Source organism: Sminthopsis crassicaudata, chromosome 2 (genome assembly GCF_048593235.1).
Source record: "Sminthopsis crassicaudata isolate SCR6 chromosome 2, ASM4859323v1, whole genome shotgun sequence".
NCBI lineage: Eukaryota > Metazoa > Chordata > Mammalia > Dasyuromorphia > Dasyuridae > Sminthopsis > Sminthopsis crassicaudata.
The window spans coordinates 296,277,266-296,295,230 of NC_133618.1; the positions used below are offsets into that span (position 1 = coordinate 296,277,266).

At 33.6% G+C, this 17,965-nt stretch overlaps 1 protein-coding gene across 4 annotated transcripts; it reads right to left on the reverse strand.

The window, feature by feature from the left end:
• Positions 1–759: 759 nt before the first annotated feature.
• GPR65 (G protein-coupled receptor 65) lies at positions 760–11,498 on the reverse strand. Of its 4 annotated transcripts, none has more exons than XM_074289813.1 (4): positions 11,447–11,498; positions 7,942–8,037; positions 1,662–7,345; positions 760–1,165 (listed from the first exon to the last, which is right to left on the reverse strand). In XM_074289813.1, exon 3 carries the CDS (start codon positions 6,700–6,702, stop codon positions 5,716–5,718), a length of 987 nt encoding a protein of 328 aa, XP_074145914.1. In that variant the 5' UTR covers positions 6,703–7,345; positions 7,942–8,037; positions 11,447–11,498; the 3' UTR covers positions 760–1,165; positions 1,662–5,715. The 4 variants fall into 4 exon arrangements, with proteins under 4 accessions (XP_074145914.1, XP_074145916.1, XP_074145913.1 ...); XM_074289815.1 differs by having other exon boundaries at positions 1,662–6,860; positions 7,942–8,107; positions 11,447–11,495; XM_074289812.1 differs by having other exon boundaries at positions 7,942–8,107; positions 11,447–11,495.
• Between the last annotated feature and the right edge of the window lie 6,467 nt (positions 11,499–17,965).

The following is a 17,965-nucleotide window of genomic DNA, read 5'->3' on the forward strand; positions in this document are numbered from 1 at the left end:
ATAGTAATATTGTAGTAAATACAATGCAATAATATTGTTGTAAATTCAACCCTATAGAATTTATAATATTATTAAAGCAAGCTTTATGTCATAGAAATTCATGGTTTCATATATAAAAATTTTTATTTTACATGTAGAAATGTATTTTCTTTCATTGTTCTTTAATTCAGAATTTTTAAAAAGTTCACAGGCTGGAAAAAGGGGAAATGTGGTAACACTTGTAGTAGGCTTTGGACTTTGCTTCAAATAGACTTCTATGGCCCATCTCAGAGATCATGTACTAGGGCTTCCCCAGGAACTTCTAGGAACTCAGTAATGGTGTAATATTTTAACCAAAACTAATTGAGGACTACTGGATCTCAATGGGTATTTACTTACGTAGAACCAGGCCAAAAAAATCCCACAATGGAAAAGGGACAACCTCAAACTTATTTAGCTGATACATTTTATTCATTTATATCTTTCATACTTCTAAGTGAAAGGGGAAACAAGTTTAGTTCCTTAAAGTGAAATTGTGTAAGGTATTATTCTAAACTACTTTTTTCTTCCTCAAAATATCTCTTATTAGCCTTCTTTTGAAATGTTGGTGTTTTTCCCCTGAAATCTGACTTGTTTAGAAATATGTATCTAACAAGAAGAAATCAGAAAATAAGCTTCTTGAGGGCAGGAGACATTCATTTTTCTCTCTAATTCCAGTGACTAGTAACACAGTGAGCGTTGATAAATGCTTTGTTGAATATAACTGATTTTTTTTTAAAAAATGGATTAAACAAAGATTTTTCAATGGAATTAATAAATTCTGTCCAAGAGCAAAGATAAAAAATTGAGACAGCCAAGTGCTTCTCATAGCTTCCTTTTCATTGTCAGTGGGAAGAAAACCTTCAAATTATACACCTTCCTGTAGATTTACAAAGATGTGAAAATACTCAGGTTTTTCAATTCTGGGAGAGCTATTTTTCTTCTTGACAAAAGATAGTTGATAATAGAATTCTCAAAAGGAAAAACATTTTATAATTGTCAAATAGATGGCATATAATAGGATTTACTGAAGGAACCCAAGTTCTTGTACATACATGAGTTAGTTGATGGCTAAGCACAGGTATTTTGGTGTGCTCTCTATCGGAAGAACAACCTTCTAATTTCATGCCAAAGTCAGATGTTGTACCTAGACAAAAGATAATTTTATTATTACAGAGTCCTGCACAAAAGAGTATGTTACAATATCTCTTGTGTTTCTATAGCAACCTCTGGATGGTTTTATCAGAGTAAAAATAAAAGCTAAATGTATGGCAAGCAGAATGGTGAAGATGACAGAGGGAGAAGGTACCCTGGCACATATGGTAAGATAAAAGTTGTAAGAAGATAAGGCTTATAGTATGTTAACATATATTCTATTTTTAAAAACCAGATTTTGTAATTTAAAATAAACACCAAAGAGGGGAAAAAAAGGTAGCTCATTTCACAATAGACTTTTTTTGTTGTTGTTGCTCTTGTTGAAAAATAAAACTGTAATGGCATGGGGAATTTTTCTTGCTTTGAGACCAGACAAACTTTAAAAGAAGGTAAGGAATGAAATAGGTCAAATAAAGGATATACTGTCATAAGACGTTCAAGAATCAGGGAATATTAAAGACAAAAGTTATCACAGATTCTGGACTCACCTCATATAGGAAGCCTTCTATAGTGGGTGAGAAGAGGTTCCTGTACCCCTCAACCCTTTCTCTAGTGAAAGATGTTCAATTTGTGTTTATAAATCATAAATATCCTTGGGGAAAAAACCCAGGAACTGTAAAACAAGAAATGAAAATGACATTTTAAGTAGTGATATTCCTATGATTAATATGTAGAGATAGGATTGGAGGAGTGGAGAGTAGTGTACCAAATTCCTCCCATAGCCTTCCTTTATGGAGGGCAGAGAAACTGCTTTGGAAAGGAACAAATGGTCTATGGGGGCGGGGCTATACTTTTAATTCAACAGAAGTATATTTAAAAGTATCACTATGAGCCAGAAGAAGGAAAGCAACTTGAGGCCAAGGACAATTTAATTTTTTTTCCCCAAACAAATCTTTAGAACTTAGAATAAGATCTTATACATAAACAGTGTTTATAAAATATTTGTCAACAAAATTGAATCATCAGGTTTTTTTCTCCTTCCTAGAATGTCCTGTCTCAAAATTATATACATATATATGTATATGTGTGTATGCATGTAAGTAGATTCTATGTATATGTATAAAATATATACAATCTAAACACATACACATTACACACATGTTTATATGGTTAGATATCTTTCTGCTTGTGCATATGTGCCTAGACATACATGTATACATACATGTTTAGGTATGTGTGACAGGTTTTAGGATAGCATGTATGCTACATATATGTGTATATGTATACACACATACACACAGATATATACACACAGATATACACATATACAGAAGAAAAAAGATCATAGGGCAAAATGGAATTAAAACATATTTTGTCTTTTTAAAGTTAATATACATATTCTATAACAAAGGACAAAAATTTGAGAGTTTGTTTTTGTATACTTTTTATTTTGTTTATTTGAATACGCTTGGTATTTGCTAAGTTTGTTTAAAAAAGAAAGAAAGAAAGAAAACAACAAAACTCATGTTGGACATCTTTTGTGAACTAGAATATTTATAGTATTTTTAGATTTTTAGTCCAACCTTATCAGTGTACCTATTAGAATGTAAGCCCTGGGCCTGACACATAGTAAATACATAGCGAATGCTTTTTCAATTATTCAAATAAGTTCAAGGCTTCTAAAGGCAGAGACATCTTGCTTTTGTTAATGATAATTTTGCAGAATAGGATCATATCTTTTAGAACTCTCAGATTTCTTTTTTTAGAAATTTCATAGGTCATTTACTTAAAAACCCTCTCATTTTGACTTTGAGGTTCAGAAAATTCAAGTGACTTGCCCAGTTACCCAGGTGGTAAATAATGGACTTGGAGAGGAGGTATCTAGATGGCACAGTGAATAGACCACCCTGAAATCAGGAGGACCTGAATTTAAATGGGACCTCAAATACTTAACACAATAGCTGTGTGACCCTGGGCAAATCACTTAATTGCCATTGCCTCACCAAAATAAATAAATAAATAAATAAATAAATAAATAAATAAATAATATGCTTGAGACTCATAAGACTCTCTAATTCAAATTTAATTTTCTTTCCATTAAATCGTGATGTAAGTAAAGCCTGATGGATAGGTATAAGTGTATATTTTTGTATATGTGTGTCTTAGTGGTGAGAAACAGTTTGGGAAGGTTAACCATAGGAAAGTGAGTATAGGCAGCTCCAGTAGAGGAAGTCAAAATAAAAGATGAAAAAAAAACAACAACTATTTCAAAGTTCTAGAATTTAATTTGGTTGAGACTGGGCAAGGAAGGAGAATAAATTTACCCAACTTTTACTAGATGCTCATCAAGATAGGACAGTAAAATAATAGTGCCCTTCAAAGATTTAACATTATAAATTTGAAGTACAATTGTTCTTTCATTTAAAATGTGATATAACAAACTTCTGAAGTTTAAAAATGTACTTAAAAATACAGTAAATTTATCTAGAGGTTAGTTTTCTGGCAAACTCAGCACTCTGGGTTGGAGTTGTGAACCTGAAGTTAAAATTGAAGCTCTGAAAGGGAAGAGAAGTCTCCTGAAATAGATGAAACTGCTAAATTTCACCCACATTATTTTATAAAATGTGGTTTGTTGTTTTTATTTATTTATATTTAAAGCAAAAAACAAATATATTTAATTTTTTGATTTCTAGGTCCATAGAAGCAACATTAGAGAGGTACAAAGGGAGACAATGAAAGCTAGAAGTGGCAGGTTACAATAGATAATGATTACTTGCATTCTGCATCCTTCTCTTTTAGGAGAGGAGGAGGGAGAAAAAATTTTTGGAACACAAGGTTTTACAAGAGTGAATGTTTAAAACTACATATATGTTTGAAAATAATAAGTTTTTTAAAAATAGAGAATGAAAGAGGAGAGAGAAAACTTATAAAAAGCAGACAAGAACTAAAAGTATAGTGTGAGTGAGTTCATTCCTGGGGGGTAAACAACCCTACATAATTTGCCTCATTGTACTATAGCAAGATACAATAATTTTAGCTCCTGATGATAATAATATTATCAAGAAAAAAAATTCAGGGTTTCATTTAATTTACTGTTTGAAAAGCAGAGATGTGATACCTTTGATAAACTCTACCTTAAAAATTATTGAAATATTAAAACCTAGAAGATTGGCCAAGTGTCTTAAATAATCCTAACAGACTTTCTGTTCAACCTAATGTGATATCTAGGTCTTACTCACACTCATCTCACACTTCTGGGTGATTAATTGAGATGGGTTATATTAAATAATCCACTCCTGGAATGCTATTTAACTTATGTGTTATTCTAACAGATTTTTAAATCACCATAATTTTATCTTGATGACTTGAAAAAACATTCCACTTTTTGTTGTGAACTATTCCAACTATATTGGACAACAATTTGGAACTATGCTCAGAGCTGTAAAACTATGCAAAGCTTTTAATCCAGAAACACCACTACTTGGTCTGTTTCTTAAAGAGACAAAGAAAAATGTAGAAACAAATGAATGGAAAAAAAAAAACCTATATGTAAAAAAAAAAAAATTACTGCAACTTCTTTTTTTTGTGGTGGCAAAGAACTGCAAATTGGGGAGATATCTATCAAGTGCTGAATGACTGAACAAGTTGTAGTATATTGTGATGAAATACTATTTATTGTTTTATAAGAAATTGATGCTGTATGGGAAGCGGAAGAGATCCCCTCTGCTTGTGAAGGTCCAAATGCAAAAGAATTCCTGAACTCCAAAGTTTGTGGCAAAAAGGAAGTTTTTATTTTTCATTAAGAAGCTCTCTTAGAGGACAAATCTTTTAATGCAAAGAATGAGTTAACAGAAACCTATGTCATGAGCAGATCTTGGCAGTCAGTTTGAGCTGATTATCAGACCAAGACCTCCCAATTGAATAAAAATCACTTTGAAGGCTTTTTTTTTCAGAATTTAGAGTTTCCTGAATGGGGATCTGGCTACCCAAAAGATCAATGAGGGATGATTTGCCTGAGATTTCCAACTGAATGATGCTGCTTATTTTAGGAAAAGCTTTTTCTGGAAAATATGCCTTCTCCCAGACTCTCTGGAGTCTGAGGCCTTCCTTTTTTTTTTTTACAGATCAAAGGGGACACAGTTTTTACAGATTAAAAGGGACACAATTTCACAGTTCACCCTCGTCAAAATGACAAGCAAAAGGAGGGTGTCAGAAAAATCTGGGAAGACATATAAACTGACGCAAAATGAGGTAAGCAGAACAAGGAGAACATTATATACAGGAACAATAATGTTGTGATGATTTTAGCTATTCTGATAGAGAAAATGATCCAAGATAATTCTGAAGGACTCTGCTTATACAGAGAGGACAGATGAAGTCCAAGTGCAGGTTGAAATAGTTTTTTGTTTTGTTTTGTTTTGTTTTTTGTAACATGGGTAATATGGGAATATGTTTTGCACTTTAGCCATCTAATTAATAATACATTGCTTGCCTTCTCAATGAGTGGGGAAGAGATTGTAGAGAATTTGAACTCAAAAAAAATTTTAAATGAATATTTTTTTTAAATCCTCCATGGAAGGAGATGAAGAGAGAAGAAAAACTTTATTCTGCTATTTCTAATTCCATACTGTATTTTGTAGACATAGAGACTGTCATTTTTCTTTGAGATTTATGTGATGGATGGCAGAATTTGAATATGTTCCATATATCTGTTCTTCCTGTCTCACTTACAAAACAGTATAAAATTGGATCTGCCACACAATTTAAACTCGTCAGGGCAACAGTGATTCTATAAAGTTTAAATATCTGCTTGCCTAAGTTTGGGGTGTATATTCTAATACTTAGAATCAGCAACATAGCATGAAATGGGGTAAAGCACAAGAAAAAAGTGAGTGTGATACTTAAAAGCAACTTGACGATCCTCTTCTTTTCATGATTCTCTGTAGCTTGATTATGCTTTACTGCTTGGTAGACTTTTTGGTTGCAAAATATAATTATAACCAAGGGTATCATATAACCAGTGCATGTCCGAAAGATGTTGAAGTCACTTTGCCATTTATCCAAGGGGTATTTGTCAAAACACAAAGTATAATTCTTATTAGTATCACAGAGTTCAACAGATGTTTCGTCTTTCCAGATAATGATGGCATTGAACATTGCTTCTATGATCCAGATTGATAGGCTGATGGAAAAAGCAATTCTTCTTGTTCTTAGGTAGGGAAATTTCAAAGGATAGACCACTGCCAAGTATCTATCAAGGGAGATGCAAGAAAGGAAGGCAGTGCTACTGTAGAAATTCACATACATCAGGAAAGCACTCATTTTGCACAGGGTAGAAGAAAATTCCCAATTGTCTTCATTCCAAGTGTAATGTATCCAGAGGGGTAACGTTGATGAATAGAGGAGATCAGAGAGTGATAAGCCAAAGAGGTAAACTCCTAATTCATTTTTCTTCTTCACTTGCATACATGAAACACACAGAGACCCAATATTGGCAGGAATGCTGATGACCATCACAAAAATATAAATGATGGGGAACAAATAGTGGTCTATATGGTGCTGTTCTTCAATACAGTCAGTTTTATTCATGATTTGTTTTTGTGGTTAGAACTTCAGTTCTGCTGGGTGGAATGCTGAGTGGAGCTCCTGATGTGGAGTCAGGAAGGCCTGAGGTCAAATCTGACCCCAGGCCCTTACTGGATGCATGACTTTGGACAAGTCACTGAACTTATGCCTCAGTTTCCTATCTGTAAAACGAGGGATAAGAATATTATCTAACTTCCAAGGTTGTTGTAAAAATATAATAATATTTATAAAGCACTTTACAAACTTTAAAATGCTACAAAAATGCTAGCTATTGTTGTTATTCTCTGAAAATATAAGAAAAAGAAGTATCTTTATCATTAGCTTTTTTTTTCTGGTCATATAAAGGTCATCAGTTAATTTTATTTTGTAATGTCATTAAATACTTGGGGCCTAGAGATTTTCCCACAAATACCTATGTCTTGGTGTCTGGCCATTAACTGAGACAAGCAGTTGTATTGAAACTTGATATCATGTAATCATAGTTCCAGAAAATTGACAAAAGCAATCAGTCAATTCATCACATGAACTTTACATAGGACCACATTTTGTCTCTCAATCTCTATAAACTTGTTAGCTTAGGCACAATAAGAATAATTAATATTTTGTTTTAGCAAAGGTTGAAATTTCTTCTTAAATGCCTTTGGTTCTGTAAGGAAAGATAAAACAATTATGACATATTTTTTATACTTCGGCTCTAGTTTAAAAGGAAGTATTCCTTAGTTATTTTGTGATTTTCAAAATATCTTTTTTCATTAAATCTCCTACAGATATTAAAAATTCCTTGATGTATAATTCTGATATTTTAAAAAAGCAAAATCATAGAGTTTAAGAGGTAAAAAAGAAACTAAATAGTTGTGTCTGTCATAGAGGAACATATAGAAAATAAGTTAGGTTTGTAATTATTATTTTTCACAAGGGGAATGAATTCCAGGATTTCCCCCCCCCTTCAGAGGATTAATAATATAAGATTGGAAAAGTATTTCTTCCCTGCCCCTCACATATACACACAGACACAAATATGCACAGAAAAGAAATAGTAAAACCATATCCATAAGTTGCACTTGTCAGTACAGAAAACATGGGGTCAGAAGATTTCAAACAATTATAAATATCATAACCACTACTAAAACATCTGTAATTTTTTAAAATTACCAATCAAAAATCTTAACAATGTACTGAATGATTTAAATTATGTATATTTAGACCAGCAGTATGAATACAGAGAGGCTGGGAGAGACTTACATGAACTGATGCTGAGTGAAATGAGCAGAACCAGGAGATCATTATACACAGCAACAACGATACTGTATGAGGATGTATTCTGATAGAAGTGGATATCTTCAACAAAGAGAAGATCTAATTCAGTTCCAATTGATGGACAGACTCAGCTACACCCAGAGAAGGAATACTGGGAAATGAATGTAAACTGTTGGTACTTTTGTTTTTCTTCCCAGCTTATTTTTACCTTCTGAATCCAATTCTTACTGTGCAACAAGAAATTCGGTTCTACACACATATATTGTATCTAGGATATACTGTAACACATTTAACATGATTGCCTGCCATCTAGGGGAGGGGATGGAGGGAAGGAGGGAAAATTCGGAACAGAAGTGAGTACAAGGGATAATGTTGTAAAAAATTACCTATGCATATGTACTGTCGAAAAAAAGTTATAATTATAAAATTAATTTAAAAAAAGAAGAAAAAGAAAGCATGACAAGTGGCAAAAAAAATTTAAAACCTCACGTAATTAAAAAAAAATATGTATATTTAACATATGATATATCAGACAAAAGACCATTAATCTTTTTGTTTTGCTAGTTAAATCACTTTTTCACATGCTCACATGCACAGACACACACACACACACACACACACACATACACACACACACAGATGGTGAAGGGGAATAGCATTCATCAGAAAATCAGCACAAAAGTTGATTTTGTTGCTAGCAGATAAACACAGTAAAGGTAGGATTGCATACCAGAAGTTTGAGTGAGAAAAGTATTGCTCTTTTCACTTAGTTTTTTTTTTCCTATCCTTTACATACTAATAAGTTTCTTGGGGGTCTTCCTTCTCTTGCCCACCTCTAACCCCTCCAAGATGCTCTGAAATAGACCTTGGAGATACAGAGTCCCAATCAGAAATAGAACTGAATTTAAAGAATTTCCTAACTCTAAGTCAGATAGTTAACTGGCTCATGGACTTCATCTTAGTTCAGATACTGACAGAAAAAAAAAAAAAAAAAAAAGACTAGAATTAATCTTAACCTTGGGGCTATCCTTTGTTAATTCTTTCAGGATGGAAACTTGTGCTGCCCTGTCTCTTTTTGAGACACAGATACCCTGTCTCTTGCTGAATATTTCTTCTGACCTCAGAGTTTATTCCCTGATATTTTCAGCAATCTGCTCCCATCTAAATATAGTTAGTTCTGCTAAAATCAGACAATCATAAAAATCATCATGCAATAAAAACCACAACGCTTATGGGGAACAATGGGGTGAGGAAGCCAATGATTAAAAAAAACTATCAGTCAACCATTAAAAGAAAAATATGAATTTAATAAAAATTAAAGCATATTTGTATATATATTAAATGGTTAAGAAATACATAAACATGACATCCATAGTCTTCCATATTTCCAAGGGGCCTAGGCTGGCCAAATTGATGGTTACATGGGAGAAGTTGACCTTGGCTAGGTGCAACGGGAGTAGTGGAGTAGGGAGGGACCATGACCATGACCAAAGTGGGGGACAGAGTGTGTGAATGAGGACCAGTACTTCTGTGTCCACAACTACTGCTACATCAGAAGATATACTATAACTATGGAAACTTTTCTTTGAAAAAGACCTGGAAATGAGTGTCAAAAAAGTAACAGTTTATGAGCTATTATGAAATAGTGGTTTTCTTCATTCTTGCTGTTTTTCTCAGAGTAAATCAACCATTACCAACTCCCAAATTTTTGCTATGTTCTAGTTGTTCCCTAATTTGTCACTAGCTGGATATAATTGGAATAAATTTATATCTTCAAAACAAGCATTATAGCAGAACCAAATTTACTGTGTTGTGGTGACTATATAGTGTATTAGTTCAAAAGATAAAAAAATTAGCTGTTCTAAAATGAAAAACAAGATACATGAATTTGTTATTTTATAAAAAGCATCTTTTTGTTGTTCTAATATTTGACAGTATTTAAAACAATATCTTTTTTTTTTTTTTTTTTTTAGCCTTGTTCAGTTTTTAAAGTCTGGGGTATATTTTACTAGTTCATTCTTTAATAACAAGCTTAATATCAAATATATGAACCTGTATAATGAACCTACTGGATATTTTACTAGCCATTTTCAAGTCCATGGAGACAGGCTTATAGTCTGCATATACATATATAAATGTATAAGATGTTCAAAGATAAGATGACAAAGAATGTTTTTGGCAAGATTTATAAAGCTCTAGTGGCAAGATTTATAAAGCTCTCCATATCCCCAAGCTAAGGCCCTTCCCTGTCATAGATCATAGGGAAACATAATCTTGATAAAACAAGGTGAGATTTTACCAAAGCTAGATGTGAATCTCCACTGATTTTCTTGAGACCCACACAGTTGGGGTACCTGTACTCTTAAAATTTATATTTTTAATAGGGGAAAGAAATGTTTCCATGAATCATCTCTCCACAGCCTAGAAAAAAGCTTAAGCAATAATAATGAGTATAAATGCAGTTTGATTTCTCTACTAGTAAACTGTTGAGAGATAATAGGTGTCATGAGAATTGCTATGGAATATATGCTTCTCATAATTTTTGTATCTTTTAAAATAATTTTTGGGTAATTTTAACTGACTTTGAGGAAAACTTTTAAAGAGTAGTATTGAATTAAAATTTTTTAAATGTTCTACTTCCTTTTTACTGAAAGTAAATGAAAATCTGCATCTCAAGAAGAACCTGAAAATAATGAGAATCTAACTGCAGGTTAAAGAAATATGAGTTTTTTTTTCAAAATAAGAAAATATAAGAATCTGATCATAACTAATTAAAATGATAGAATACATGAAGAAACTGTGATTTCCCCAGGGAAAGAACTCCTAAGGTGAGAAAAATTTAGTAAATACACTCTAGGTACCCAAAGGTTAAATGACTTGTTCAGTGTTGCATACTAATGAAGGTAGTTGACAATGTAATCAAAATACAATATTTTCACTGAACTTCACAGAAGTACTCAGTTTACTTTTTCTTTTGTTCTAAAGTATACTCCATAACAGTTAAAAACCTTCTAATCTTTGTGATATTTAGTATGAAAAAGAATCATTACATCATTTTGCAGATGAGGAAAAAGTAAAAATAGTTTTAAAAGCTAGAAATAGTTCCAGATAGCTAAACTAGCCTGCTTTCTTCTAGACTACATGAACTTAAACATAAACAATAATTTGCCAACAAATTATTTGAAAAAGAAATTAAATGTAAAACATCAGGAAAGGTATTTTTTCATTTTTCTTTCTTTGGATCTGGAGATTTCTTTCCTTATTACTTCTACGTTGGTATTTTAAAATCTGCTGACTATTATTCCTCAGGGTAGAGAAAACTTCTACTCTTCCTCATTTATGCCTTGCTATAACAGTGACTTGTTAGATTATGTGAACACATAAGTAATATTAAATTCTCTTTCTAAATGCTAGTCTGTTTATATAAAAATACATACATACATAATCATACTAACAGAAACAGTTTTTTAATTGTCTTCTCTCTACTTACCCAGGTGTCTCTGTGGTAGTAACTCTTTCGGCTGAAATACTTAATAAATCTGCTCACTTAAAGAGAGAAGAAAAAAAGCAGCACTGCCTACAAAGACAGGAAATTGCATAGTAAACCAATGAGGAAGCAGCATTTTGATATGAAAAAATGATCATAACTCAAGTTTAAGGGACATCGCCCAGAGAGTTCATAAGCTTGTTTTATTTTTCTGAAGTAAATTAAAGAAAAATGGTCAATTCCTTTCTCATTTTTTTTTCCTGTCTCTTTCTAGTTTTCATCTGAAACAGTTGGTTTATTTGTTCAAAGTATGACATTCAATGAAACCAGTATCTGCTTTAGTCTTATAGGAGCCAGTTTTGATCAATCCAAAACTGTGAGGTTTTTTTTTATTATAGGAATGCTCATTAGAAGGAAAATATATTTAATTTTATTTCATGCAATAATTTTTAAGTTAGAATGAGAAGAATTTTTCTTTAATCAATCTTTATTGATAGACTGGCTGACTCTTTGGACTATCAATAAAGATTGATTAATCATGTCTTGTGCTAGGCATTGTGCTAAGTGTTGGGGATATAAAAAAATGTAAAAGACCTCAAGAAATTCACAGATTAGGAAAAGGACTGTTCAAATCACACACAAACACACACATATATAATACACACATATATGATTTTATATGTACACATGTATGTACACATACACACAAACATATACATATTATGATGAAGTGAAAATAATTAATATTAGACTTAAGGGAGATTGTGAAAAGTTTCTTGTGGGATATTTAGTTGAGTCTTGAAAGACACTAGGGAAATATGAAAGTAAAATACAGAAAGAAGAAAGTTAGAGGCATGTGTAATGCCTGGACTAGCTCTCTGGAGGATCTCTGGATGAACCTTGGTTTTAGGTGGAGGAATGATGAAGGCAGGAGAACCACCAGGAGGATCTCTATTTCTATCTCTATCTTCTGTGGCTCCTCTGTGTATGTGTCTGAGTCCTAAGTCTGAGATCCGAGTCTGGATCTGAGTCTGAGATATGAAATCTCATCTTCAGTCCTCTCAGCCCTTAAATAACTCAGTATAATTACATCATTATATCACACTTAGTATATGCAACTAAAGTAATTACATCGTTATATCACACATATTACCTCATCAATCACACTGAGTAAGCACTCTGGAGTTAAGTATCCTTATTTCAAGTAGTACAAAGGTGGTCGCACCTTCCCTGACTTCTCAGAGAGGAAGGTGAGAAATTCCATAGGGAAAATGGGGAGCCAAACCAGATATTTTTAGCAGCTTTCCTCTGGGCTGAAGGGTCTTAAACCTTACTCAGAGTTCCCCCACTATCTGTGGCCCTCTACAGGCATGGAAGACTTTTTACTGTTACAAATTCCGCTGTTGAGAAATTTAAAAGGAGGTAAATTCGTATTTAGAACTTTTGGAAAAAAGTGTTTATTTCAGAGAAGTTGCTTTCAATCTAATTTTAAAATCTCATATGTGGTTCATATCTGAATTGATGTGCCAATAAAGAAAGAAACAATCATTTGAGAAATGGAATTCCCCTATTTTTTATTTTAGAAATTTATTGCAATAAACTTTTGTTGAGTATTTGGAAGTAATTACAAAATTATTAAACAGGTTCAAGAGATTCATTGTAGAAGGTACTAGGGATGCAAAGATAAAAACAACAGTTCCATTCCTCCAGAAGTTTATGACCTATTACGGGGGATAATATATATGCAAAAATAAGTATTAAACAAAGGAAGAATGTGATAAGAACAACACAAGGGTTATGAGAATTATGAGGAAGGAGTGCTGCTCAGAGAAGCCTGAGTAACTCTTCTTTGAAAGGGCACTGAATATTTTTAAACCAAATGGGGAAATAATTATCTTGCAATAAATGCAAGACTTTTAATTTTAATTGTATCATTAGTAGAGAGATCTCAAGCAAAGGGAAACTGCTAAAACATGGGAGTTAAGCTATATTTTAACAACTATGATATGTAGGAGCATAGAACTAAAGCTAAGTGTTAGATATCTAGTCTAACTCCCTAATTTTCTTTTTTTTTTTTTTTAAATTAAAGTTTTTTTTGTCTGCAAAACATGGGTAATTTTTCAGCATTGATCCTTGCAAAACTTTCTGTTGCAAATTTTCTCCTCCTTCCCTGCACTCCCTCCCCTAGATGGCAGGTAGTCCAATACATGTGAAAAATATTAAAATATATGTTAAATCCACACTAAAAAGATATATATATATATATATATATATATATATATATATGTATATATATATATATATATATATGTATATACAGTTATCTTGCTGCTCAAGAAAAATTAGATCTAGAAAGAAAAAAAAAAAAAAAACCCAAGAAGGAAAAAAAAAATGCAAGCAAACATCAACAGAAAGAGTGGAAATGCTATGTTATGATCCATACTTATTTCCCAGTGTTCTTTCTCTGGGTGTATATGTCTATCTTCAACACTGAACAATTGGAACTGGTTTGGATCATCTCGTTGTTGAAGAGAACCATGTCTATCAGAAGGGATCATCGTATAGTACTGTTGTTGAAGTGAATAATGATCTCCTGGTCCTGCTCATTTCACTCAGCATCAGTTCATGTAAGTCTCTCCAGGCCTTTCTGAAATCATTCTGCTGTTCATTTCTTACAGAACAATAATATTCGATAACATTCATATACCACAACTTACTCAACCATTCTCCAACTGATGGGCATCCATTCAATTTCCAGTTTCTTGCCACTACAAAAAAGGGCCGCCACAAACATTTTTGTACATGTGGGTCCCTTTTCCTCCTCTAAGATCTCTTTGGGATATAAGCCCAGTAGAAACACTGCTGGGTCAGAGCAACTCCCTCATTATCATAACTGTGGAACAGAAGCCCAGAGAGATCTCTTTCCTGAATGAGGTGAGTTATCTAGTTCAGTAAGTTAACATTTTTCAAAACCGAGATATGAATTGACACCTCTAACTCAGAATGGAGTATTCTTTCTATTGTACTCTAATACCTTCTAAGATCTTACCTCTTTAATAACATAAATGTTAAGGCCTACATATTATTTACATACCCAGTCCTACTAATAAGTATCAGTAAAATGAAGACAATCATTTACTTGTTTGTGATTCTTTTCTAAAAAATATATTTTTGCTGTTTGCACCTCCCCTTTTTTCTCTGTGGTTATAAATGAAGATTATTCCATGATGATACAATCTCTTACGTTAATTAAATGCATTATACTTCTGCTTTCAGGGAGAAGAAAAATTTTGCGTTTACCTCAGATGTTTTCATACTGTTCTAAAAAATAAGGATGTAAATGACATTCTGTTAAAACCCAAGAATCATGTGTCTCCCTGATTCAACAGGAGACAAGCAAAATGAGGCTGACCTAGAAAGCTAAAGATTTACCAGCTCTTTAGAACATATGGTTGGTATGTCAAGGCAATTAGGGCCCAGTCCTTTGAGAAGGTGGAATCTATTTCATCTGTGACAACTCAGAATGTGCTTCTAGAACTTCATGAGGGTTGTGTACTATTTGTTTTTGTTTGTTGAAGCAATCTTGCCCAGTCTAGAAGTGGTGCAGCTATATTTGGGCTATATCATGAAAGCTTTAAACTTGATCTCTTTCTAATGTGGGTGGGTTCCCCTTTTTTAGACAGTCCAGACTCCCATGACCTCACTGCAGTGGTTTTTGACTTAAGGTGGATTCCCAATTGGCTTTTGGCATACTATAGCTAAGAACTATTGAACTTTAGGGATCCATTAAGCTCAGTCTTCCATGAGAACTGGAATCAGAAGTATTTGTTGCCATGCCCAGAAACATGGTGTGCAGTGGTGATCATGTATTCAAAGAATGAACATGTATTCTGTGACTATCTCTTCTCTCCTTCTGGGGGGGTTCATGACTTCTGAATTAGAAATGAGAGTGCATAGAAAATTACAGTGGATAATACATTGTTGGTAGAATTGTGAATGGATCCAACCATTGTGAAGAACATTTTGGAACTATGCTCAAAAAGTTATCAGACTGTGAACACCCTTTGATCCAGCCGTTCTACTACTGGGCTTATATCCCAAAGAGATCTTAAAGGAGGGAAAGGGAAACACATGTGCAAAAATGTTTGTGGCAGCCCTTTTTATAGTGGCTAGAAACAGCAAACTGAATGGATGCCCATCAATTGGAGAATGGCTGAACAAAATATAGTAAATGAATGTTATAGAATATTTTTCTATAAGAAATGACCAGCAGGATGATTTCAGAGAGGTCTGAAGAGACTTACATGAACTGATGCTGAGTGAAATGAGCAGAACCAGAAGATCATTATAACAACAAGATTATATGATGACCAATTCTGGTGGACGTGGCTCTTTTCAACAATGAATTGATACAGACCAGTTCCAATGACCTTGTGATGAAGAGAACCATCTACACCCAGAGAGAGGAATGTGGAAGTTGAGTATGGTTCATAACATAGTATTTTCTTTTTTCTTTTTTTCCCCTGAGGCAATTGGGATAAAGTGACTTGCCCTGAGTCACACAAGCTAGGAAGTGTTAAGTGTCTGAGACCAAATTTGAAGTCAGGTCCTCCTGACTTCAGGGCTAGTGCTCTATTCACTATGCCACCTAGCTGCCCCATAATAGTATTTTCACTCTTTGTTGTTGTTTGCTTGCATTTTATTTTCTGTCTCATTTTTTCCAGTTTGATTTGATTTTTCTTGTGCAGCATGATAATTGTATAAATGTATTTATTAGATTTAACATATATTTCTACCATGTTTAACATATTTTGGACTACTTGCCATCTAGAGGAGGATCTGGAGAAAGGGGGGAAAATAAGAAAATAAGGTTTTGCAAGGGTTAATGTGGAAGAATTATCCATGCATATGTTTTGAAAAATAAAAAATTTTAATAAAAAGAAAAAAAAGAAAATGACAGTATAGACCTTTGTCTTGTAAATTACTGTGGTCCTCAGGGAGAAAGAAGAGCCTTCAATTATTTCTTACCCAGTATCAAGGATCCATAAATGAATATTTTATTTCTCTGATGTGGCTCATTGTTTCCTCTTCTTAGGGAATGAGTGTAGAAACAGGGAAGCACTAGGTTATGGCCTCAGTAACTTCAATAGGTTTAAAAATTTGAATCTATACCAGTTTGCTGAAAACGAGACCTAGTGAGGAAAAAAATCTGCTTGATCCATTTCCCAGCAGTGGATTAACTTGGAAGCTGATACATTATGTCCTTGCAAAAGTGTTTTATCGTTCCATTATGCCACATTCAGAAGTAAAATTAGTGAGAGAAAAGATTTGTGTAAATATACTTTGATTTCAAGCTCACTCTTTCTAGGGATCAAGGTACGGAAGGTAGAGTGTGCCTTAGTTTAGAGGTGAGAGATGTTTTGTACTTGGTTCTTATAATATAATTTCTGATAAAAAAAATATATATACATATATATGTACATATTTATTTTATTTGTTTGTTTTGAAAAAGTTAATTGATGTTATCAGGCTATTAGTGATCAGTGATTGACCCGAATGGACAACTGCTATTTGGGGGAATGTACTGATGAAGGTTCAAAAGAATATTAGAGAAAAAAATACCCTAACCCTTTCAAGTTACTGCTAGATCCCTTAGTGTCATAGGAGCCTTTCTTTGGGGATCCCAACTGTAACTGAGAGTTGCTGTTCATCTTTCCTTCTTGAAGGGGATCAATGTTATCAGGAGGATGACTTGTGCATGAATGGATTCAAGTGAGGCAGACCTGAGCAAAATCTTCAGCCTCAGTCTCTCCTCATTAAAGTTCAGTGGCCAGACAGAGGTAAAGATGAATGGCATTGGGAGAGCATTCTCCACAGCTCATGAGGACTATGTTAACTCTTCTAACAATGTTGCTTTTTATTTTGAATATACCTCAGAAATGTGGCAGCATATTTTGTAGAGGGTCACAGACAGTGAGGAAACTCTGGGTAAGGTATAAGAATCTTCAGACCGGAGGGAACCTGCTGACAATGTCTGGTTTGTCTTCCCATGTTCCCTAAGGGCTCTCGGCCTTCCTGAGAAGTCACAGGGCAATAACAACCTGTATTGTGATTGAAGCAGAGTGATACCAGGTGGCAAACTACATACAATAGCAAGCTGTTTATGTGGTCCCACATTCTCAGTGTTGTTTTTGTTACCTTATATAAAAGGGAAAGTCCTTGTAATAAACGGACTCCATTTTCCCCCCATCCTTAGGAGTCCCACCTCATCACTTCTCCACTAGGAAGGTATATTTAATCACCTGGAGTGGTGGCTCTAGAAAGCAATAGTATGTTTTGTCACCCCAACTTCAGGGCTCTAGAAAGTAGGACACAACAGTATTTGACCACCATCTTTCCTCAGACTCTGATGGAAATAATTCAGGACTAAGAAACTAAGAGCCTTTGGGACATCAGTGAGTCCATCCCATTGCTCAAAGCCATCAACCTGGGAAACAACCAGAACAACCACAGATGGTTGAT

What these genes read in the sequence shown, in the direction of transcription:
- GPR65 (XM_074289813.1), bottom strand. Translation starts at nt 6,702, where the DNA reads ATGAATAAAACTGACTGTATTGAAGAACAGCACCATATAGACCACTAT.